The following is a 26907-nucleotide window of genomic DNA, read 5'->3' on the forward strand; positions in this document are numbered from 1 at the left end:
CAAACCAAAATACATAGAGCAGACATATTCGTGAGCAAAAAGCAACCGTGGCATTATCGAAACACGATACGAACATTACCTTCCCAAACTCCTATCTCATTCAATCATACACTAGTAACTTGAACCGTATTTTAATGCCTCGTAGGTTAGGTTTTGAAAACCTTTTGAAAGTTGGAGCCCGGATAGCCGCATGGCATAACTAACAGAGTTGATTCGATAAAACCGCAAACAATATCGACGCGATACGTCGGTTGAATTAGTAGCAAACCTGGCTGGTGATACATTTCACAGATATAATTTCATTTTTAGTATCTACATACCTGATTCTCATATCCACTATCCAGTTATAAACAGTCCCGTCCTAGTTTGGCCTAAGATATTATTATGTAGGTCTGAACTATCAAACTAGTCAAAATCATACATTATTATTAAACTTCTGAAAGCCCATGGCCCGTTTGGAAAATTAAGTCCCTGTACCTACACTAAAAGACATACTATATTTCCTAATCAACGACATACATAATGTTATTCTTGATATAATGGTTATAGGGTGTATTTATTTTTTGTCTAATATACACTGCAACAATTACATGCACTAAAACGTATTTGTTCTAACTTGTGACTTTATATAATTGTAAATAAGTCTCAATATAAATAAAAGATTCGCAGAAAAGTGGGTTAGGTTAGGTTACATTAAAACTGTGGCCCCACACAAACGAAAATGTTGCAAAAAGTGGGTTCAGTTAAGTTAGAACTGCAACCCCGCACAAAAAGGTTTTTGATTTTATAAAGTATAACGTTATATTAAAATATAATATAACGAAAGCCATTGTATAATATGTCTTTATACTAGTTAAAAATTATATTAAAATAGGCATTATTTACAGTTTAGACAAGGCTCGGAACCTTTTTATAAAATACCGGTAAATACCGGTTTATTTCGGTTTTTCTCGGAACTTTTATAAGAACGCGAACGTTTTAAGAACTTTATTGAAACCTAAAAAAACCGGTTTATACGACGAGCGACGAAACGCATATACATAGACACCGACATAGGAAGAAACGTTTTGCTCTAGACCGGTTAATTTGACAAGAACTGGTCTCATAAAAACCGGTTGAAAAATAACGGTTTTTTAGAGCGAAATCGAAATTAAAAGGCTTGGCGCTAAATACATGATAACGGTTTAGAAATTTAACCGGTTTCCGAGCCTTGAATTTAGATTAAATAATAATATAACAAATCAACGTAAAATCATAATTACATTGTAACAAGTACCTAATGGCATTACGGGAAGTGTATGATATTTTTATTGAAATATATCTTTCATTATGAATTTCCTACAATAACAGTATACATAATGGATATATACAGAGGATTACTATAACACGCTTAAATCTAAAATAGGGGCCTATTGATGTATTGTGCATTGTTTTATTATAATTATATTAAACATTACACACCCACCTACACTAGGTACTGATATAACATGACGCTAAATATTTTAACCACTTATTCTATCATATTATATCTATAGATGTAATCCATTGAGAAGCTAAACTGATAACCGTTACTCCTGTCCATCGAATAATCAAGTCCAGATTTACGACGTTGCAAATTTATGTAATAAAACGTTTCTGCGTCTAATAATAGATGGCATTTCACAGCCAGCATTAAATGTTTTATTGTCATAGCGGAACGGCGACACTAATATGCAGTTTAATCTCGCAGCTACCTCAGAGAAATGTATAAAGCCCGTCACAGACGGAGCGTTAATATACCAAAATATCGCAAGGCATCTTACGATATATTTTACGTAACATTTGACGGAGTCCATAAACGAAGATATCTTAAGATATTATAGCTATATAGGTATATATGTATATTACGTTACGATATATTTTGGTATATTTCGTTTTTCTCGCAATGTAGGTGCTAGACAGAGTTATATATATGTTGGCATCGATCGTTGGCATGTGTGGTGCTTAGCTATAATATAAGATATCTCTCGGTATCTGTCCGTATCTTCCGGTATATTAATATAAATTATCGCTCCGTTCGTGATGGACTTTAAGCTTAAATACACTGTTTAATTTTAAATAAAGTTATGGAATATTTATGATACCAAACATCTGCTGCTGCTTACCAAAAAGTTTTCAAACATTAACGTTACGTGGGTAACCGATTGAATGCTAAGAATATTTGAACATTCTGGCGGTATAGAGAGTGTCAGTTTAATCTACTTATAAAAAACGGAGGCACCAACTGATTTTTTTTCTTTGCAAGCACGAAATTGGCCAGTCATAGGGCCATTTTTAACAGAATAGAACTAAGAGATGATATTATCCATGCCTGTGAATATATCGCGAATGATTATATTGATGTGAAAACTTTGCAGAAGGCAACAACGTTATTATTATTGTCTGTAATTAAAGACAATGCTCATTCAAATATGCAAGTACATATAAACGAAAACGTGGGAAATACAAAATGCGCATAATTATGTGGATACCGAAGCATTGCGGGTACTTCAGTTTGATGTTAATGCCTTGCTTACACTTTAGTGCGTTTTCCATTGTAATAAGACGAAATTCTAGTAAAATTTACAGAAGAAAGTACATTAAATTATAAAAATATAATTAATGGCAAAACGAATTCAAATAAATTAAGCAAAACGTAGTGCAGCTCACAATATAACATAAAACGTGTTTTAAAGGCGGTTGGCCAAAATTCCAAGTTGGCGGATTGTGATGTGATTTAAAGATGTTTATGGATGATCTGCTGATATGACGAGTAAATATCACTTAATAACTTAATATTGACTAACCAACGCATCGATATAAAATTATTGATGAAATACGTAGTATTTTGATCTAATTTTTCTATTGTAAAGTTTGAAATTAGATGTAAATATCTGTTATTTTTGTCAACGCCAAATGTGAAACGGCAAACGTAAAGGTCGCACATACGCGGCAGAAGGAGATGGATATATGGATAAATAAATTAATTAATCAATATTTGGGGACAATTTATGCAGATCGACCTAGCCCCAAACTAAGCGTTATTTTTGACACGCGACTGACCTTTCGTGACCACATCAGAGCGCTTGCCACCAGTAGCTTTCGAAGGTTGGGCTTTGTCACTCGCAACGTCAAAGATTTTAATGATCCAGGTGCCATTAGAGTCCTCTACTACGCTCTGGTAAGAAGCAAATTAGAAGTATCCACGCTAGTCTCGAACCCTCACGAATCTACCTACATTTTACTCTTGGAAAAGGTCCAAAAAACATTCTTAAGAATGTATTATAAGAAATTGTATGGATACTATCCTTTTCTGTATCCTACAAAATGTATTCTTGGGACCATTGTCATTTCAAAGTGTATTAGTTTCAAACTGTAATTCTGTGTAAATATTAAATAAATAATAATAGCAAACCTTGTACTGTGGGTACTAGGCGACAATATACATACTTACATAGATAAATATATACGTTATGTACGTATTTAAATATAACCCCATGTTTAAACGACGGTTTGCACCTATATAATTTAGATCTTTTTTAAATAATAAGTTTAGAGGGTCTGGCTAGCCAAAATTGTTGACAGATTTTTCTTGTTGTATCACCAATTGTCTATGATTTAAAAAACCTAAAGGCTGTTGTCAATTTACGACATTCGTTCAAATTGTTCGCGGTTTATAAGGGGTTTATTTTAAATAATATTAATAATGACTATACCGAGTGGGTTCTGCAAACTATTATTTAAACTCTTAAATAATTACGACAATGTGCGAAGTTGACGTGAAGCGTTGTATAACGAAAAATTGCTATGTTTACAACTCGTAAACAATTCAGTAGGTTGGTGCTCTATTATTATTTTGATACTTTAAGTACTAGTTCTAACATTTGCCTATAATTTCAATTAAGTACGTGAATTTATTAATACCTGAATCTCATGAACAGGACAAGTATGTAAAGAAACGGATAAACTAGCAGTTCTGGAAAATATAATCAAATCCAAACATTGCAACGTAACGAGTTACTGAAAACCAATATCTAGAAGAAATCTGTGGAGTGAAGTGACTGGTCAGTAGTAATTTGATTTAACAACATAAAATATATAAAAAATATCTTGGCGAAACATTATATATGTCTTTGTATTTTACATAGTGGTAGGAATTATTTGAGCTGACTTTGAGTGCACGCCAACGTATATTTAACTGATTTCCTTACGTACCATACGTGTGCACAGAACAGAACATCAAAAATATGTTATAGTATCAAAACTATAATTCCTACTACAGAAAGTGTGACCAGCCCAAGTTTTTTTTTAATTTCCCGCCAAAAATTTGTGTAATATTTCGGTAGCCAGACTCTACTAAAGACATAAAACAGTAATTGAAGTTTCATTAATAAGGAGGGATTATTACGAACTTACTAATTACGTGTAAATGTTCTTTGAAAATGTATATTTCAGACCACCATGCACCAGCTCAAAAAGTTGTTGTGCGTAGTAATAAAGTTTGATTATAAACCTGATAGGATTTCCTCTGGGATAAATCAGTCATTTCTTGGCTAGATAGCCACAAATATCTTAATAGCCACAACGTAAGTGGAAGGAGCGTTTTATCTGATTTCATCAAATCGGAAATGCTGGAACGAAACTTAACTAATGCATTCACTTAATCCAAATATTTTTGCCATTTCGTGTAAAGCATTCACCTAAGATACGAGTAAACATCACTGCAGTGCTAGTCGAAAGAAGTCCTTGCCACGCAGGCATAAGAATCTCCTAAATTAACATACTTGTAGTAAAGCCAACACACAATCATTAGATAGAACAATTTCCTCCGACCGTTATAAAAAAAAAAACATTCGAAAATAGAAGACGCAGGGTTGCCACCACAATTCTCATTAACGAAGCGGTCGCTCGGCGTCCGTCATTATCCGTCCGCGGGCAGCCCTATAATTTCCCCGCCTGCGCCCCTACCCCATCCCTCTCACACCTACCTACATGCACGAGGTAAAAGAAAGAAGGAAATTTGAGTTTTGTTAAAAGAAGACGCAACGAAATGAGTTTCGACGAAAAACCTTCTGTTTCGTTTTGTTATTAGCGTTGTAATGGACGGTTCGTTGTGCTGTATGACGATTATATATTTAATTCAGTATACAAGATTTGAATGACCTATCTCGTGAGTATGTATTTAGTTAGGTATCTACTACTATTTTGTTACTCTTTGGTTTCCGTGAAATGCCTACATAAATGTATTTGTAGTGTAGTACTGCTAGTGAGCATTGTACCTAAACATTTTAAACTCGCAACCAAGTCGTTTAAGCTCTAGTACAGAAAAAATGGTATAGAAGAGAGAATGATAAAGAAGAAAAACGTTTGGGAAAATAATAAAATTAATAAACAAAAGGAATTGCGGGGAAAGGGTCAACAATACAAGTAAAAGCTAAGAGGAAATAAGGAACACTAACAGCGAGGTCCGGGTGTAAATTAAGTGTCAAATCCTCAAATTTGAAGTATTTTTATTATTTTGCAAGTCTACAATAACTTGTATTTATGTTCGAAAATCTAGTATTTATTACCCGTATTTATTTATCATTGAAAAATAGTTGTTGGGGATCCTTATTCGTTTTGAAAGACCCATCCAACGGTACCCCATTAAAAAACAAAATTTTGTATGGAAGGTACCCTACAAAACATATTGTAATTATTATTTTACCGTTCTGTCGCCATGTATGATTTACGTATCCATGCTAAATTACAACTTTCTAGCATTAACGATCACGGAGCAAAGCCGCGGAAGGACAGCCTTTTCAGCCTGAACGTTACCCAGGAATATATATAATCTCCATAATACCACGACACATCACAATTTTTATAAAAATTCAACTGTACAAGTATACCAGTCTTAGTTTAAAACACCCTTACGTTTCATGTAATCGAACTAATGGCGGCACCCCGCAGATCAGTGTCGCGCATTCTTTACCAATAATCGATTTCTCATTCTGCACATCACTACGCCACTGCAAACTTATAAATACAGTCGAGCTAAATGGAAATTACTTTTCTACAAACAGACTTAGCGACTTCGAAGGTACTACAATCTGAACGCTAAGGTTGGTAAAGCCATTTACAAAATCAGACGAAACAATATTATGTGTGCGGCCGGGAAAAACAGAAACTATGATATGTTATCTCTTTGATGTCTCTACATTCGACGTCAGTGATGCATCTATTCGCAAAGTTAACTTTGCTAAGTCGTAACGTAAACGATGACAAGCGATCGTCAAAGTTTTTCTGATAGAATTTGTAATGTAGATTGTACTGTCTTGGTTACTGTTCCGACTTTTATTAAAAACATATCTTAGAGATAACGAAACCTAAGCCTTGTGCGATATATTCATACAAATTTTTGGGGCACTTTTTTAGCATCAGGATTGAATATGCTAGTGATTCTGAGTTGAAAGAACCGAAACACACCAGGATCTGTGAGAATCAGGTTTCAATATATTTTTTTGAAAAAGATATAGGTATAAGGATTTGATGTACAATTTACAACTGAAGGTGAAGAACTATTGATCAAGTGATCACCTTATCCTTAAAGAACTTATTTGATTACTAAAGTGTCCACGAGTAATAAGGTTCAAATACTAAGCAAGGTATTAGGTATGCATGTTCTCCAAAAAACTAAATACAAACAAAACCGCATCACTATTCTCTACTTACCTATTCATGTCAGCGGTATTCAAAGAGCGCAACCATAGACTAGAGCTGACAGGACAACTTTTTCAAGATGGCCGCTCGGCAGCCACTAAGCTGTCAACGTCGGACACGGCTCGCCACGTGCGATTGAAGCTAGGGCCATTACTAAACTAACCGATTATTTTATAGACCTGGAATCCTGGACTATTCGATGCAGCAAAATCATCTTTAAATTACGTTGCGTGGTTTATGTGTAAATTTTACGTAACGGTATTTTATTAATAGTTAGCATCCTATTTATAAAGCATATTATAAATATGACACTGAGACTGTATCGAACGCTTAAATAGTTAAAATAGCAAAGAACAAAGTTAAGTAGCAAGAATTAATCTAGAACAACGTCAATTCCACAAGTCTTATTGATGATTTACGAGTACCATGTTCATTTAAAAACTAAAGTCAAATAAAAGCATATCTCACTAATTAGAGCACTAATCAATAATAAAAAATCTCTCATTCCTAGACTGTGCCCGCAAAAACTCTCTATATTTAGTACCTACACAACTGTGGGAATGCATCTCGTAATGAAATCTTTTTACTAATGTTAACCGACCATGTTAAAACATATTCGACCACGAGGGAAATGATACTCTACGATAACTTTCTTAGTTGGTCGGCATACAAAATGAAAAAAATGAAAAATGTAACCGTCGGTGGCTTGTAGTTTTGAATTTTAAATTAAGAACATCGATTCATTAACAACGTTGGTGTACTCGATCAGCCTTACATTTGCCTTACGTTAGACTACCTTAACAACTGTCATATTGTTAGATAGATATATGTAACTATGCTTCTAAATAAAGAGAATCGGAACAACATTTGTTAAATGTGAAAATCTTGACTTATTTTAAATGAGATAACATTCAGCTGAATTACTAATACAGTAATTTGATAGCTATGTTAATGATTATACACTTATTTATACAGTTAAGAGTGTGTATACTGTAGTGACTAAGCTTACAATGAGCATCATAGGAAGATGGTCATTCAACTATTCTACTCTTATCAAGATTGTCAAATGAAATAAATACTATTTACCCAACTAATAATATACATTTATAAAACACCTTTAACACACGATAAAACAGTTTTGACGTGATTTAAAATTATTACCTATATCACAATATCTTAGTAGTTTGATATCACTATTTACTATATAGGATTACCATAAATTCCACCGAATAATACCATCATAAATATAATACCATCCAATACTACGGATTTTATATGCATTATAATTCCTCTTAGTGCTAGTAGTTACACACACAAACAGGTGTTAGCCATTTTCCAACTCGAGATTTGCAAGAGGATAATAACCGACCATAATTAATTCCATAGGATGCGTCATGTATGGATTTTAATAGTAAACGCAAAGCCATACTATTAACGTAAATTATAAACTGAATTTAAGGGAGTAAGCCGTCACTCACGCGTCTAGGCACCTACAAATTACACGCATATCCTATAATATTTCAGTGAATACGTATTAAAATAATAAATTTTAAAAAAAGCGAGTCTAATCGATTATCACGCGTTTAAAAATGGATATTTTATCCGATAAATCCTTTAATAGAGCAGCGAATATTCATAGCAACACCGAGTTTAATTATAAGACTATCTGTGGCTCGAAGACAACCTTCGCTTGCACACGCGGAATTAAAAAGTTAATTGTGTTGAACGATGGCGGATTTTTAAGTACAAAACAAAAAGTTACCTTACAAACTGGTTTACTTGGATAAAACAACTTATGCTTATTTAAAAATAATGAAAATTTGTATTAATATTGCTTTTCTTTAGTTTGTTTTATTGAAAATATACATCAGTCAATTATTTGTACAAGCATATTTGTAATATATACAACTCTGATTTAGCTTGTTTACTTATATCACAGAATACTATCAAAGTAGCTATCCTTCAGTTTATTTTATACATATATCTACATCGTATAGGGTCAATTGAATTAAATTTAACCTCTTGGTGATTAAGAGAACCTGAGTACAGTAAAACTGGGAGTCTTTATCTTCAAAGCTATCTGGTAGATAAGAAATTTTATCTGAGACGAGCAGTAAAGCCTTACCTGCGCCACGCCTTGACCTTATTTTAAATACGTCCTTGACATAGTCGATTCACCTTTTCGGTTCTAATTAAATTATTAGAAAAAGCCTGAGACGTGAAAATAATTATTTTTAAAAAAAATTTAATTTTTTTAAAAATTTCCCTAGAAACGATTGTTTCATTACGTACCTTTTCTACTCATGGTAAAGCTTGGAAAAGCCATAGATATTTTAAACTATAGGTAGAAAATACAAGTACACATTTAAACTGTTAATGCAAGAAGGTAAGATAATCCAATAAAAGAAATGGTAAAACTGTAAAGGCAACTAATGAAAGCCTTAGTCGATATATCTATTGCTATCTCTAAACCCTTAATCGACTCGGGTCTAATGTACAGAACTAACGTTTGATGGCATATTTACGAATTGCTAGCCTTAACGATCGCTCGATAAATCGACGGAAATCGATACTATCGAGCCAATTCTTGGTCTATCGATAGTTAAAGTCGCTTCTCGAATAGTGGGGTTTTAGATAAACCTAAACGGGATAGAATGCTGTTATAGTGAATGAAGTACTCAATTTGAACGTGTACGCTACGTCTACGAGCCTGTGAGATCAGTGAAACTGGTTAATTGGGACCTGGACAAAAGGGAAACCTCAATAATTGCAATCAAAGATCCGGTCTCGGTCCCTTGGAACCAAAATGCCTCTACAATTGAAATTATGGAACCACTTTAAATAAAATTCAGATTTTAGTGTTTTCCTGTGTAATTGAACAGATCGCATAAAGGGACTCCATATAATTGAATCATTACTTAATAGTTACGTTATTTTGGTTTTTTATATTACGTCTACTAATTAAATTGTATTTTTTCCTCTGTAATTGGAATAATGTATCTAGGCAGGATTTTTTTATTGCAATAACATTACCATTATCTGTTATAAAACTGTTATAAAAGAAATTTGCTTATTAACGAGAACCTCTATAATTGTCATTTTTTAACTTGGATATATGGTACGGAGTGCTTAAATGGAAATCCTTGAGACAAAATTGCCGGTCCCTTAAGATTCGAATTATTCAGGTTTCACTGTATATAAATATTCGCCATTTACAGTGGATATGCTTATAAAACAATATAGAAAATTACAAATTAATACAAGCACGTAACCGCTTGCTGGCAGCTTCTTTTACTAAAGTGATTTTTGTGATTTTGAATGCGACTAATACTTATTTATTACCTTAATACATTATTCAAATAATTATTTCAATACAGTTGCTCAAAAAGTGGGACGAGACTGTTTAGCGTCCACAAAGTTCGTTTTTGCGAACTAGTAGATACTTTTTTCCACTTTTATTTTTGAGTGTCCATACCGAAGAGTTTGGATGTTCAAATACTTTTTATTTATTTATTTCGCCATTCGACATTTATTACGAACAAAAAATATAAATATGCATCGCATTAAAAATATAGACTAAGCATTCATTTTCAAAAAATGCAAATGCGTATCGCATTAAAAATATAGACAAAGCATTCATTTTCAAAAAATAAATGCTTTGTCTATATTTTACGCATATATTTATATAAAAGATTTTATGTTATTGCAAACTTACCCCACTACGAGTATTATGATTAATATTGTGTGTACATAAGGTATACCGTAACAATATACTCTTAACGTAAGTACGAGTACTTAATAATAGTTATTTAATCCTTCGTGAGAAACGAAATGCTTTTCTTTTCAAACAAATTACCATAGACACGCATTTTCATGTAGACAACTAGAGTTGTTCTTACCTATATGAGGATTCATTATATTATTTGTCATTTTCTAAGATAACTAAACCAATCCAAACAAAGCAATTTGTACCTTTATCACAATTCACCTTGTGTTTAGGGGTGTGTAATGTTTAATATAATTATAATAAAACTATCATACACTTGCCATAATGCCATTTCATATATTATTACTTGTTATAATGTGTTTTGACGACCGGTTTGGCCTAGTGGGTAGTGACCCTGCCTACGAAGCTGATGGTCCCGGGTTCAAATCCTGCTAAGGGCATGTATTCGTGTGATGAGCATGGATATTTGTTCCTGAGTCATAGGTGTTTTCTATGTATTTAAGTATTTATATATGTTTATATATTATATATATCGTTGTCTATGTACCCTCAACACAAGCCTTATTGAGCTTACTGTGGGACTTAGTCAATTTGTGTAATAATGTCCTATTATATTTATTTATTATTTTTTTAATGTAATTAACTATATATACGTTGAATATGTTATATTATGATTTAATCTAAACCGTAATTGCTATAATACCTATTTTATATAATTTTTAACTAGTATAAAGACATATTGTATAATCGCTTTGTTACAATATATTTTAATTTAGCGTTATACTGAACTATTATACTACGCAATCAAAAACATAATCTTTTATACGGGGTCGCAGTTCTAGCCTAACCTTACTCACTTTTCTGAGAGCCTTTTATTTCTATTGCGACTTACATAAAATTATGTAAAATCACTAGTTAGAACAAATATATTTTAGTAGTAGGGCATATTCACACTTCGTACCATTTTACCAACAATAACATTATGTATTTTGTTCAAAGGGTAATATAATAGTATGCCTTTTATTACGTTATTCAAAATGACGATACATCAAACTATTATATACGAAAAGTAATTATAAAAAATGTAGTGAACCAGTGTTTAGGTAATTATTATCTCATCTTCATTTGTTTTCTACACAGAAAAATACAAACTTTCTTACTCACAGGAGCAAAAATATACATTTTCCGTTACTTATGTAATTAGATAAAATTGGATTCAAATGTTTCAATTTTAATATTATCTGGCCTCATATTGCTCTTTAATGAGGTTCCCTCTTGACGTTATAACGTCGAATCCCTAAGTTATGAGCATATTTACAAGTGCACAGTTACACAACATGTTACGTGCGGTGCAGATGCATTCTGTGTTCGCGTGCAATACTTTCATTGCATGCAATTTAACGGATGCCGATCTTGAAATAGAAAACTGAATTTTAATGTTGCAGAAACTTTTTACACTGAAAAACATCTGCGTAGTCTGCGTATTAACATTCCCGGAATCGACTTTACATCATTTTTACACGTTTGTTGTTACATTTTCATTTCATCTGTGGCACTTTTATCGATTATTCCCTGAATAATAAATATGAATGTCTTGTCTGGAAATATAATATCATCATCGAAAACTAGCCCCACAGATAGTTGGCCTGAAAAATAACATAACCCTTTTGTTCCGGAATCAAGCCCCCAAGGGAGTGCCATTGGGATTATCATTTAGTGCAAGAGAAATCAGAAGAGGGGGAGGGAGTAGTTTACGCGGGCGAAGTCGCGGGCAATGGCTAGTTTCTCATAACGTTCCACATATCACGATCAATGCAAAACCGTCGCTCAGGTGAACCACAAATGAACGGACTAAATGTTTTTTTTTCGTCTAAATTTATCTGACAGGCTTCGGTATGGCCACGTTTGGCCTCATAAATTGTTCGTTACATCATTACCATCATTAGCAATCGCGTGACCAAGGACCATAAGAGAACTTGTCCCGAGGTGTTTAGCGGCTGTTTAGGTTTTTCCTGGTCCAATTTATTAAAGAGCACTCAGATTCTAGTCATACAAACTTAAATTAATCTTGGTAATGAAATCTAGAAAAATCTTTGACGTTAATTTGTTTTATATTTTTGTTATTTTATTTATAGTGATATTGGTTTAAAAGCCTCCCGTTTATCTCACATGTCTATTTTGAATTCCTCTGAGTAACTTGAAATATTTTTTATTTAACTTTAAGGAAAGGATGAATAGATTTCTATATTATCTATACGGTTGGTCCTAATTAACTATTTTACAAATTCACTTAAATACAAGTTATTTAAGTTAGTTTTCAATGTATTTTATGTTGAAATAATATATTCTATTGCCCCAAAAAAACTACAAGTAATATAAAAGCATACATTATTCATATTATATCACGTGTCTTACCTAAAAAATAGTTTCCTTCGAGGTCATGTAACTTATTTATTCGTTTGACGTCTCCCTCTGACAAAAAAATCACACTCATAAAAATGTCCATTTACAGCCACACATATACGCCAAATGCGTATTTTTTTTTTGTTTTTCTCAAATATCAAGGACATACCTGCCTGCATAAAAGATTATTAAAACTAGCCTTAAAAGTACTAGTATTAACGTATCTGTATGAAAACAGCGCGCTGTAACGATTAAACACAGCTCATAAATTATCACTATCATTGCGCAGCTTGAAAGGAAAAACCTCGCGGCGGCAGCCTGGGCAAGTGGCCAACCTTAGGGCATTCAAATAAACTGTTATATTTCTGGTCTAGTATTAGCCAGAGCATCCGCTTCATCGCAGTCGCGGGTGCGATATCAGATGAGAAGATGTGTAATTTATTACTTTCATATTTAAAAGTTTTTAAAAGATATTGAAATTTAAACGAGCTCTAGACTAAAAGTTGTTAGCTGCTCCGGCTCCTCTCATGCGATTTGAATATTATTTTTAGAATTTTGAAGGATCTTGCAGTACTTATTGAGGTGGACGAGGGAGGTGGTGTTAAATCAGGTTTAGAAAAATCTGTTTTTTTTTACTTCAATGTGTCGAAGCAGTCACGGTGATCACTGTGATCAGTTCTTAAGACTCTATGTGTGCTACCATTTCATAAACAGTATTTGTTTAAAAAATATGTATTAGATTATTAGGTGCTAGTAATTGCGGGTCGTACATTAAACATCGATTTTTTAAATAGAGAAACATAGATTTACGTTTCTTCAGATTTAATGTCTAACTGCATACAAAAACAATTTTAGTGAAAAATAAAATAATTTAAAATCGTTGTCATCGTATCCGTTGCTTAAAACGGTATCCATTTAGAATTAGCATCTCTCTTTATTTGTTAGTGAGTAGAAAATGCCGAAGAAAAAGATTTTATTACCAGCAGTATCCTAACGCCTTCAATAATAACTGCCATTACCGTATTCGCGCGCCTACGCCGCCGTAGCCATGGCGACATTGCCGGCGGAATTCCAAGATGGCGGATTATTGAAGCTACCGCACTGAAGGATACAGTTTGATGATAGTAAACATGGAGGAAGTGAACTAGATTAACCATTATGTTTAAGCCGACCAAGTGGAAAGTCAATTTGAGTTTGAGTTTAATATGCATATTTTGATCAAAGATTATGTTCACGATACGTTCGGTTAAACGGTTGGCAAAAAGCGTATGTATGATATGATCGTTGCTAAAATTAGTAGGTAGGTTTTATTAGTAACATATGCGAATTAGGGTACTTTAAAAAAAATTAGAATGGCATGCACATTTTTTTTAAATAACGAACGATATTCATTTATACTAAACCAAATCATAACTTTTTAACCGATTATCGAAAATCAAACTAACCTTCTTATGCAAATAGGTTTAGAAAATGGAAACAAACTTACTTTATCTCTATACTTAAGTCTTTATTAACAGCATCACCACTACACTAGCTTTATTGCATATCTAAGCAAACCGAAGTTTTTAAGCTTGCATATAATTATAACCAAAATTGAATCACCAATATCTATCATGCTAATATTAGCATGAACTCTCGCACTATACTTTCAATCGACCTACTTAAACGTTTCTCCAGCACGTATGAGACCACAACCTAGTTAATTTCATATTTGTTAAATATATATTGCACAACTTATCTATAGTCTGTCAAGGCATTTCCGTCAGTAGAAAAAGCGACAAATTTAAAAAATGTAGGCGTGAAGGGTTACCGTCCCATTTAAAATTAGAATTTCGCGCCTTTTTTTACTGACGAACTTGTTTGACCACCTATAGTGGCCTATTGAATTTGAAATTAGAACACGAACAAACGATCTTTCGATGATTGCTATAGCATGTACTTTGCTCCATAAAAGTCAATCTAATTTCTTACTATGACATAATGCGTAATTTGTTTACAGCCCACTAGCTAAACTAATAATAAGTTTTGTACATCTAAATATGTCGAAACTTGTAGTGTATCATAAGGTCATAACATTATATAAATACCTACAGCAAAAGATTTTTCCTAGATTTAGTAAAGCGTGTTGATATTTTACTCCATGTATTACCAAATTTTGTCGTCGAGCTCACCTTGTGCGCGGACTTGGCGATGCGCCGCACAGTTGTCTACAGCGAATACGATAAAGTATTACAGCTCACAAAGACTTTATATTGTGTAGCTATCACTAGCTATAGTTGGCCGCTCGTAATCGTGAGTTCGTGACATCGCAATGCGTCAGGTGTCGACACTACAATTCAATTGTGCGCTTTTTTAAACGGCATTTTGCTTACGTACTGGTTTTAAACGTGCAAAGGAGCTTTTATTTGCTTTCTTCTATTTTCGGCTATCATCAGGTATTACACAAAATAATAAAACTGTACTTGAACAGTACACAAGTACTCTAAAGATAATAACTCTGGAAATACTAAATATCTGGAAATTGTGAAAGTGTAAAAAATCAGCAATTAAAATAATTACAGGTAACCTACTCGTATCTCCGGTGGTTGGTACAGTATATGCGTAGTGGTTTTCTGGTATAAGGTAACTTTATTTTGGGGCTGAATCTTTTAATTTTACTTTACTTCACCAAATAGGTATTAATTAGTCATACGCAGCACTCAAATCATTTAACCAGTCCGTAATAGGGTAATTGACTGCTTACTCAAATAAGTTTCTAGCTGTCAAAACGATTAGCCACTATGGAATCTCTATGAAATGAAGAACAATGACGTCACGGTCAAGTTACCCACTTTTTATAGTTCTTTTGGATTTATTATTAATAGAAATTGTGTCTGAAAATATCTGCGGTCTCAGTTTTTCTAATATTTTTCTAGTGCTTTATTTCGTGGATGGTGTGAAATAAAGGAAATATCCCTATTAACAATGGTTAACTTCTTACCAACCATCTCATCGAGTGATTTATTTTTGTAATTTTACTGATTATAAATTTGCACGCTTGCATGCAAGCTAGATACATGAACTGTAATAGTAGTTTATGTGACTGCTACATAATAAAAGGCATTAAAATACACGAGTGTGGGTTTAAGAAACGGACGAAGTGAGTTTCTTAAAAAGATCACAAGTGTTTTAATGCCTAATTATGTACAGTTACATACACTATTTTATCTACACACATAAACTTTCTATGAAATATTCAATCGTTGCTCTCTTGGCGGAACTCGCGGATATATGATGGCGTCACCGAAATATATTTATCGCTTATTTTACACGAAAAAAATATTTTAAAGACAACAAAAAGATATTTATTTTATAAGTACTGAAAACTAACTAAAAGATAAACTGTACGTCAAATGGCGATAAATGATTTTTTTTACCTAGTTTAGTAGGGGTAGTAGGGGGCCTATTTCCGTATTATTCGATACAAACTAACATGCGAGATATGTCAAAATTATATGCAATTGACATTTCATTTCGAACAAAAAGGCATCTCGACTGATATTAGAATAGAGGTCAAATCGAATTGCTTTTTTTTTCAGAGATTTTCCAAATTTGAATGCATAACTAAATCGATTTTGATGTTGTTATGAAGCAATAACTACATTATCACAGATAAGAAATTTGTTGAACCAAAACAGTTTATCGTAATGTTGGCCATTATTTACGGATTTTGAAGACATCATGGAGGGTTTATGATATGTGTGTAGATAAAACTGTATTATATCATTACCATTCCGTATCGATGCAAATAAATATTTTTTAATTTCTGACCACTATGATACTTGATTTTTTTAGAAATACTAATGATGTGTGTTTTTCCTGTTTTATGTTTCTTTTTTGTACAATAAAACGCATTAAAGGGAACGCAAATAAGACAAATGTCCGCAGTCAACTAAACGACGCGTTAGTTTATACTTCATATTGTAAGAACGATGTAGATTCAAGGGCTGTGTGACATAACAACGAAAAGTACCCACTACTAACCACGATATACAACCATGCAAGTCCAACATCAAATTATTCACTTCCGAAGTATTATTTAAAAATCATAATTTCATTGAAGTTTGACGATTACTATGCACATGCACTGTCTGGGCTAACAAAATCGCTGCCAACTTAGCTTGGTCTAAGTCCAGTGCTAACCGACATTCAAAAACGTTAGCAACTTGATTCATACAGATCGTTATTCGATATCCAATTTATAATTAGCTTATTTAGTTGAACCATCTGTTTAAATTTCTTGGATAAGAAATAGATAAGACATTGCCAGTTATGTAATTCAAGGTTTTTATAATGCAAATCAAGTTTTATAATGATTGATGATCATTATAATATAATAATCGTTTTGTTTGAGCTTGTTGAAAATTATTAGGTGTTATATTTGCATTATAACATATGGAAATGAATATTATGTATGTTAATAGCAGAGTGAAAAAATGGTGACGTGACATCATAATGGCAATCTTGATCTCAAACAAGACTATATATTAGATATGTACACGATAAGTTTAGTTGTCCGTAGAACATATACTAGAGTTAATAACGTTCAGCTCACGGCATACTCGTATTTGGTCTGCAGGTAAAACAAAAGCTTTGTAATTTGTTGCCATGTCTATTTTGCCCTGCTTTACCTTATCCTGCAATCTATCCACAAGTTTAGTTACAAAGCAAGACTAACAGCACCCAGATGCCTGAAAATAATATAGTTTATTTGAGGTGCGCAATATTGTCGCGCGGGACGGTACAACGCGCCAGCCGCGCAGGATAGAAACGGCGCGTACGCCGAAAGCGCGCCCGCGGCTCTCGGGCACTGTTTAATTTTCAATTTAGATCGCAATATGCGATGCGCCCAAACTGGCATCACTCCCGATAGATTTATGCTCCTTATTTATAACTACTTCAATATCGCGGGAATATATTAAAAGAAATTAACCCGCGAGTTATGGAGAAGATAAGAGTTAATGAAAGTTTTCGCCGGGTAATTGTTGGGTTGGTAGATTGTTTCGGGAATTATGTTTGTGTGTATGTAAACAACTTGTTTATAAACTTATAAGTTATTTCAATAAGGAGTTATGAAATGATCCTATTTTACAATTTACTATTTAAATATAAATAGCTTTGGAGGTCAGACAAAAAATATATAGGATGTAATAAAACTTGTTTTACCAAGATCAACGTTTCATCATATTCTAAGTTTTTCTATCCTATCACCGGTAAGCAGTAAAAATAACCAATTATCGACTTCTAGGACACCGGAAAAATCATGGCAATAAAATTGCAATAATCTGCCAATCAATCAGTTCAACCGTTTAGATGTGTCTACTTTTACATGTACTATTAGTATCGAAACGTAAATATTAGATATTAACTGCAAATTGATTTCCTCTCAAACCGCACAGTAAAAGTTTTAGCACGTAAGTAATATTTAGGTCATACCTACCGTTTCAGATTATTGTAAAAGTGTAGTTGTGTGTGGTGCGCACTTAGTAAATCAGCCAATAGTACGCTTAGATTTTACAAAAACCATTTAAACGGTCAGATCAAAAGCGAATAGGGATATGTCTACATAGTTGGTTCACATTTCGGCACTCACCTTTAAAATACAGCTGCCGACGGCTTCACTTTCCTGGACAGACACGTTGTAGAAGGATTGGTCGAAGATTGGCTCGTTGTCGTTCACATCTAACACTGTCACTACCAATGTCGCTGTTGACGATAACGGAGGGTTTCCCCGGTCTTTCGCGACCACCGTCAAGCGGGGCATCGGGTTTGTCTCGCAGTCAACCTTAGCCTTCGTGGTCACCAGCCCTGATCGCTCATCAATTGCAAACCAGTCAGATTGCGGCGTTGGAAGCAAAGAATAACGAATCTCAGAGTTCTCAGCTTCGTCCACATCAGTGGCAGAAACTTGGACAACTGGCGTTCCAGGCGTAGCGGCTTCCAGAACGTTCGCTTTATATTCCGATTCAAGAAATACCGGAGCGTTATCATTCACGTCGGTTACGCGAAGGCTTATGATTCTCGACGCGTGCAGCGGCGGTGAGCCTTTATCAGTAGCTACAACGTTCAAGGTGTAAGATGACTGGGATTCCCTGTCCAGTGGCAATGCTACCACTACCAAATAGATTATGTTGTCATGAGTCCGCAAATCAAAGTGACCGTCGCCTCCGCTAAGCGTAACGTTCACGTTTGAGTATTCCGTCTTGGAGTCTGGGTCGTGAACAGATATCCTGGCTACGAATTCGTCTAAACGCGCCGACTCTGATATCTTCGGAGTAGCGTCGTCGCTCAGAAAAATAACGTCTATAGTAGGCTGATTGTCGTTGACATCTGTAACTCTGATAGAAACAAATGCAGTCGTTTCCAGAGGCTGCGCTCCCTTGTCCCTAGCCACGACAACCAATTCGTGTAACTCTTTTGTTTCAAAGTCCAGGGCTTTGTTCACGATAATCTCACCCGTCTCGGGATCTATTTTAAACATGTTCTCCTTGTCGCTTTGTCTTCTATTTATGGAATATTCTATCTGCCCGTTTTCACCAGAATCAGCGTCAGTTGCAGATACTTTTAAAATGGGTGTGCCAACAGTAGCATTCTCCGGAATGCTTGCGGAATACGCGCTCTCAGTAAAAATAGGTGGGCTATCATTAACATCTAAAATAGTTATATTTACAGACATAGTTCCGCGCAATGGAGGTGTACCTCCATCTAGCGCCTCAATTACCAATTCATAATGGTCAGTAGTCTCCCTATCTAAAAATCCATTGATCTGCAAGTCTAAATATAGAACTCCATCTCGTTCTCTATGAGATGATAGCCTAAAAGCATTGTCAGTATTCCCAGATACGATATTGTATCTTTGAGTATTGAATACTCCTAAATCCTGATCTTTAGCTGGATTCAGTTTCCTTTTAACATCCCGGGGAGTATTTTCTGAAAACTCTACATTCATTACGGGTGTGGGAAAAGTTGGCGCGTTATCATTTTCATCGGAAACTCTAACGACGACTCTAACGTTGTCTCCGCTTGCCGGAATAGCCACTAACGCATAGTGGTCTCTATTTTCTCGGTCCAGCGGGACTCTAGTCTTGATTTCTCCTGTGTGGGGGTCAATTCTGAGGTCGTCATTGACGGCGGAGCCCGGAACTGGCACGATGGTGTAGGGCGGCGCCGCGTCGGGCAGCTCGTCCCCCAGGTGGCCGATCATAGTGCCTGCTTGTGCGTTCTCGCGAACCACGAATTCGCGCACGTGCTCGCCCGCCGCGCTAGCGACGAGCAGCAGTGCATATGCGACCCACATCGCGCTGGCTTCACCGCGTGCACATCTTCATTTGCCCCTGTAATAAAAAAAAACTCACATTACCTTCATTCTAAGAACTATATTATAAAAATTACTGAGACAAATTTACATGCGCTACGCATATAAGCCGATAAGTTTCCGGCAATAAATCATCTTAATCTACTGTTTCTGTACAATATTATGTTGTAATTATTTATAATTCATGTATTAAATGTTATATTTGAAAAAAAAAAAACATCTCAATTTAATTTACTTATTGGTCTGTGGTATGTAGGTATATATAGTAGTTTATCAATTAGGACGTATATTTGTTAGTGGATTCTCTCTACATTCATTACAGAGTGCGATAATTATAACACTGTTGAAACCATTACGTCACCTAAAAGGCCTGTAGCTATTCAAATTATACATGTAAAAAACTTCAACTTTCGCCGGTTAAACGAGTCTGATAGTTAATTGCCCAGATCTCTATCAGCAGAATGGTAGCGATTCGATTTAGCTACTCCGTCGCAAAGTTAATTCAGTCGTCGGCTAAAACTGGAATTATACGTAACTACGTACTAATTTAATCCCTCCGAGCGATGACAGCGACACAGCTACCGGCAAAAATAACTTTGTAGTGACGCATCTGCATCTCAAATGATTGAGAAAAATCCTAAGTACTCGTACGATCTTAGGTTAGAATAGTTTGGAATATAAAATTGTATATTTTTTACATTTGAAATAAATTGTGTTACTAGTATTTATTTAATGCTAATTACTAAAGCTGTGATCTTGTTGTTAAGGTAGCGTTTACAAATGTGTAAATTATCGCGCATAACGCGAACAAAATAGTCGAACTCGCGCCCCAAGAGTTCCGCGCACCATTTTTACAAATCTTTTTTGTAAGAGCATGCTTTACCTTCTCATAGGTTTTTCTTAAATCTTGTCAAGCAGTTTCGAGTAAATAGATTCATGACAATTTTCGCCTAATAATATGATCTCACTTCAAAACGATTTATCAAAACTTTAAAAAAAATAAGATTTTCACAATGAGCATCACATTTGATAATAATTAACATATCAAATATAGACGATATAGTGTGCGAAACATTTTTATTTTTATTTCTATATTTTCCTGCTCAAGAAACGAACAAAGAAATTACATGAAAACATATGCAAGGAAATTTGTTAATATGCAGTGTGTATATATTACATTCATAAACCCAAACAACTTATGTACCTCACGTACCTGTCTACGAATGCTTACAAATGTCCGCGATATAAACAGAGAGGACAAACGACAAAAACTGAGGTATGCCACATCAACGTTTAAATGGAAACTAGTATTGAAAGATGGAATTGCAACAATTCGTATATTAATTTATAATACGCAAAAAGCGTGTAGGTTTGTCTGTGAAGTTGATGTTTCTGATTATTTTTACTGATGAACAAAGGAATTAATTTGTATTAATTGTGTAATCGTAATATTAAGTAACATACATATGTGTTGATAAGTGCTTTGTAACTAATTTAAAGTTCTCAAATATGGAAGAAAATATTACATTACACCGAAGCAACTTGTTTCGGGCGAGGCGACTCGAGTGGCCTTTCATTCAATACAACTGGATCATGTTTAGTACCATTAGCAAACACCTTACCATTAATCATATTTTACGTTAAAACTTGCTTTTTTTTCATTTTTCATGCTTTGAAAGCGAGTCATTCAAAAAGTGTGCAGAAAATGATACGTTTCCGCTCTAGTGCGTCTCTAAGTTCGTTTTTTCTCTTTTTTAAGATAAGCAAAATTTGGTTTTAAATGGATGTACTCCATTCTAATAATTAAGTCCCCGTTCCATAAATAGCGATATTTTTACTTAAATCGTTAATTGAAAATACCCTCAAGAAATACTACTGAAGTTTATACTTAACCGTGTTTTTTTTTAATGAACATGTATTTTACTTTCCTCGTATTCGAAATGGAAAATAGTCTTTAACTCGCGTGAAAGGCACCATTTCATCCCTTGTTTAACAATCTACTATTACCTGCCTGTAATAACAATTCTCGTTTGATTATTTTAAAGATATTTTAATGCACATTCTTTAATTAATCTCTCGTACAAAGTCTTGATTATCATTAACATACTAGCATGCAAAGAACTTGCATGTAGTTGTCGGTAAGAAAGTTCCGACCATTTGACAAAAACGCAGCTTAGTGATTTGACGTGGGATATTATATTATCAATATGCGATATGTAGGCGGATATATTAAGTAAAAGCTAACGGTTCCATACTAATCACGTCGCCATTATCCGTTCATTCTGTCATCAGTAAGAAACCGGTCTTTATTCGAAGCAGATTAACTTTTTATCTAAGATTTATTTTAGAAATAGATAAACCGAATATGTGATTTAATAGTGCCTGCCTAATTAGTATTTTTTTCATCTATACTCATCAATTATTCATAAATATGCTGAAAAGTTTCATTGATTTAAAAACATAAAATCATAAGCTATTTAAAGAATAAGGCCGTCTCGTGAACGACGCGTTGATGTCTTTTTGTTTACGCTACCGTTACACCGGAAAATCTCTCGCGGTATGTCATTTACCGCTAAAATACATATTGTTAATCGAATCAAGGACTATTTTAATCTGTTTTTATAAAGATTAACATTAAAAATGTGTGTATGAAACAAATAACGAACCAATTTATAAACCAAATGTGAAATTTGTAATTTCATTTCATATTGGCATTATAATGAAATGTTCTTATTTGGCAAGTCTTTTTTCAGATCGGAATATATTATATCGTCATGTGACAAGCAAGACTCACCAATTACCACCACAAGTTCAAAGCCATAATGAACCATATTACTGCTATAATAAGGTTGATTTTTTTAAATTATTTTTTAATAATTAGTGAGTTTTGCTTGTCACCTGACGATATGTAATATGACTTAACTGTCTTTTAAGTAAAACAGCTAATAAGAGCGTCGCTATATAGAATAATAATGGCAATAATATTACATAAATTCAAAATGAATGTAATGTGGAATACATGCATGTGCATATACAGCTGTGATTGAGAGCGAGAGAACGTTGCGTTCAACTCGTTTTAAATATCATCATCAAATGCACATTTAAGAATAAAGTCTCCGTGCATTACAAATACACGACATATTTGCATAGGAATCGTTCATTTGGCGACCGACCAAGTTGTTTCAACTGGTCTTACTTTTTATTATCACTGATAACCGAGAGGGGCTCAAGCTCGACTCAAACTAACGGAATTTCAATACATATTCGATATGACATGTAATGTGAAGTGTAGTAAATTTTACAAATTTGGCATTATTCGAAAGTATTATGAATGTCAAGAATGTTCGACATTCGTAATCTTGTAAACATACTTAGTCCATTTAAGTATAAAACTCTGAACGTTTAGATTTCAGACAGTCTAGATAAACGTAAGTAGATATACTTAATTTGGTCCCTTACCTTTTTGAACGGATAGGCTATTATTTGCCGGCATTTAAAATGACTGTTAATGCACGTGGGAGGTAACACAAACAGCTCGGGTATTAAAAAGCATTTAGGGTAGAGACAAGTGTTGTCTTTGTTAAAAGTCCGCTTTATCTGCGGCAGGTAGGTCGAGATTGAAAAAATAAACATCCCGCTAAACAAAAAAATGACAGCCGACTTTCGCCATAACATTATCATGCATATCTTGTTTTCGGTATGTTTAATATATGTATACAGTTCAAAGATATACAACCATTTTAAGGCTACTTGCAAATTGATCCTGACTGTAATATAAATGTATATGTAGTTAAAAGGACCATAGGCAGAATTTAATTTAAATATGTCTTCCTTGTTCCTTGTAGTTAAAAACTATTGTTGCCAATAATGACCTCGAGAGCGCTCTATCTATTCACTGTATTTTAAGGCCACGTTTGGATTGGTACTGGAAAGGCACCTGGTATAGCTCGTGCGTCTAGGGTCCACTTTCATATTAAAACATACTAAAATACTGAATAAAAGAGAACTATTATTATTTAGACATTATTAACCCATTTAATCTATATATGTACGAAGATGATCATTGCTTTAAGCAAAGACTCCATTTTAGTGAGACCTGCGGGCGACCGAGCGGATATTAACTTCTCTAATTACTACGCTATATAAATAAGCAGAGGGAAGCTCAATTAGCCCTGGTCAAGACTTGGATGGCTTGTGCCAATAAAATCTGCTTTTTATGAGCAAAAATAATACGTTTGTGTACGTGATCTGCCCCGTAATGCCGCGATAGAACAGATAACCTTAAAGAACAGCCGACCATAATATATTTTAGTAACTCTTACACGGAATAAAAGCTTGTAATCGTTTCGTATTTCCGCAAGCTAATTTTAACCGTGTAATGTAGTAAACACCTATGACTGAATAGCATTGATTATTGTATATTATCTCACAAACCCACACCTATCCCTTTCCGACAAGTACAACGAATGCTGGTGTAAGAGATACGGACACATAAGATGTACCCATATACCGACCCAGACCGAACTTCAATTTATTGGCGAACATTTTTAGCGACTCCGGTCCGGGTTCCTATAATTTTCAAAAAAAGAGTAATTTATACAATTTATGAAGGGTAGTCTAATTTCAGTAATTAGGACTTTCATTTACTAATTAATGATTTAGGTATACAAAAACCAACTCTGCAAATGGGCAATTATGAAATTTTGATACCAAAAGTGTCGCCGAATAAAAGCAATTTCTAAGCAAATTATCGCCAAGAATCCAGCGGCGCGCGCGCCGCCGCGGCCGAGATCAAAAATGTCCGAAGTCGAACGTCAACGCGCTATGCGCGCGGGTCTGAGTTACTGCACGATCTTCACAGAAGAAATTCCAAATTTAAACTTTGGCGGGTTTTTTGTTTCTTTTGTGTGTTTTTGGTGGAAATTCGGTATTGTAAAAATGCTTTATGCTCACTTTTTAGCTATTTTTATTATCTGCGACTGCGTACTAGGTCTCTAATGTCCCTACGAACACTTTTTTTATAGAAATGTTAATATATGACTCAATAACACTTATAGTCAACTAAAGAAAATAAATAAAAAATTAAGAGAAGCATACAAACAGTTCAATATAACCATTACAATATCAGTCACAAAAGATATCAGTAATATCTAAATCATTTTAGCTAAAAACTTTACTCAACCGAACAAAATACTTCATTTGCTTTAAATAATTTAAAGCCTAACTAAACAAATATTTATATCATAAGCATTAAACCAAATAATTTTTCAGCACCTAGATATTTTTTACATGAATATGTAAACTAAATGCAAACTATCGGTATGAATCAGTGGAACCATCTTTACAAACTATCAAACAAAGCATTCTTCTAAAATACCAATTCTATTAACATCGAGGAAGCATTTATATTTCTTTTTAAATTGCCATGCTCTTGTCAATATTCTATTTCACTGATGCGACTACAAACCGGCTCAGCTGAGAAAGCAAACATTATTTTGAACCCTATTGTCGAGTGGAGTCGTTTTTGTTGAAGGTTGTTCTGTGTGAAACAGATTTGGGCTGCACAATGGGCACTTTAGTAAATCCGTTACGGATGCATTTGGACCATTTGCATTGAATCGCCATCTTATCGATTTGAATCACGTGGAGAAATCTTTACTCATTATGACGTTGATCATTCAGGAGAAGCATGACAAAATTGAAAACATCTCCAAAATGAAAATCGTTTATTTTAGACGTAAGTCCACCGGGGTTAGGAACATTGAAAGCACATGCCTACTTAAAATTAGAATTAATATCGTTTAAAATAAAATAAAAATATTTTTCACTTAAGGCTATGGCCCGTTACATAATACGAGTATGGAACTGGCACATGCAGTCAAAGCCAATGTCTCATCAGTGGACTGTCCCACGTTTCTGAAACAATGCTCTAGATTCCATTGGAGCTGTCAATAAATATGTACAGCAAATATTTACTATGTATCATCTCTTTGCTATTTATCTATCATATCTCTTTAGTTACATTATCAATTATTTACCGGTCATTTACCCAGATTGACCATCATTCTGACGATTTATTAAATTTGAACATCTTCATATTGATTGTATTTTGTTTTATATAGGAACGTTTAATGTACTTCTCGTACCTTGTTGGTACATAATACGGCTAATGCAATATGTATTCCCTGACAACCTTTGGCGCAGGTTTGGTCCCGGCGCAAACAAGTTTTGCGCGTCCTAAGGAACATTGTTAACAGTATTTTAAATTCACTTGGACACTGTGAAATGGTACTTATTTGATTTTGAGTTCCATTCATCAAGAAAACGGTTTGAATTACTTGGTTGTTGGCATTAATTCCACATATTATAAGGTTCTTTAAATTTTATTGGCAATGAAACCGTCGAAAGTATTGTACGTAGGTAGGTCTAGGTATACTTATTATACTTTCATTATTTTTAACTAACTTCCAAATCAGGGTGTCCTGTAGTTTCATGCCGAACAGGCACTGTCAGTACAGTATTTACATGGTATTTACCATAGAATAGATATCAATTATATTTTGAATTTATGTTTCAATCAATGTTCATATTATTTCACTCTAATTGTTACGCTGTCAAATGTAATATAATGTATCCTAATTACACCGATATATACTAGACACTAGTCCGAAAGGAACAGTCCACCGCCAATATCAAAATAACC

General features: G+C 34.1%; 1 protein-coding gene across 2 annotated transcripts in view; it reads right to left on the reverse strand.

Annotated features, from left to right (window-relative positions):
* The window catches only part of LOC133534561 (protein dachsous), a 334416-nt gene that overhangs the window by 276042 nt on the left and 31467 nt on the right, over nt 1-26907 (reverse strand). For both annotated transcript variants that reach the window (XM_061873723.1, XM_061873724.1), the window contains exon 2: nt 18483-20223. In XM_061873723.1, coding sequence (XP_061729707.1) covers nt 18483-20186 — 1704 coding nt within the window. In that variant the 5' untranslated portion in view covers nt 20187-20223. The remainder of the gene's footprint in view (nt 1-18482; nt 20224-26907) is intronic.

The sequence above is a fragment of the Cydia pomonella genome, chromosome 2, assembly GCF_033807575.1.
Source record: "Cydia pomonella isolate Wapato2018A chromosome 2, ilCydPomo1, whole genome shotgun sequence".
NCBI classification, from domain to species: Eukaryota; Metazoa; Arthropoda; class Insecta; order Lepidoptera; family Tortricidae; genus Cydia; species Cydia pomonella.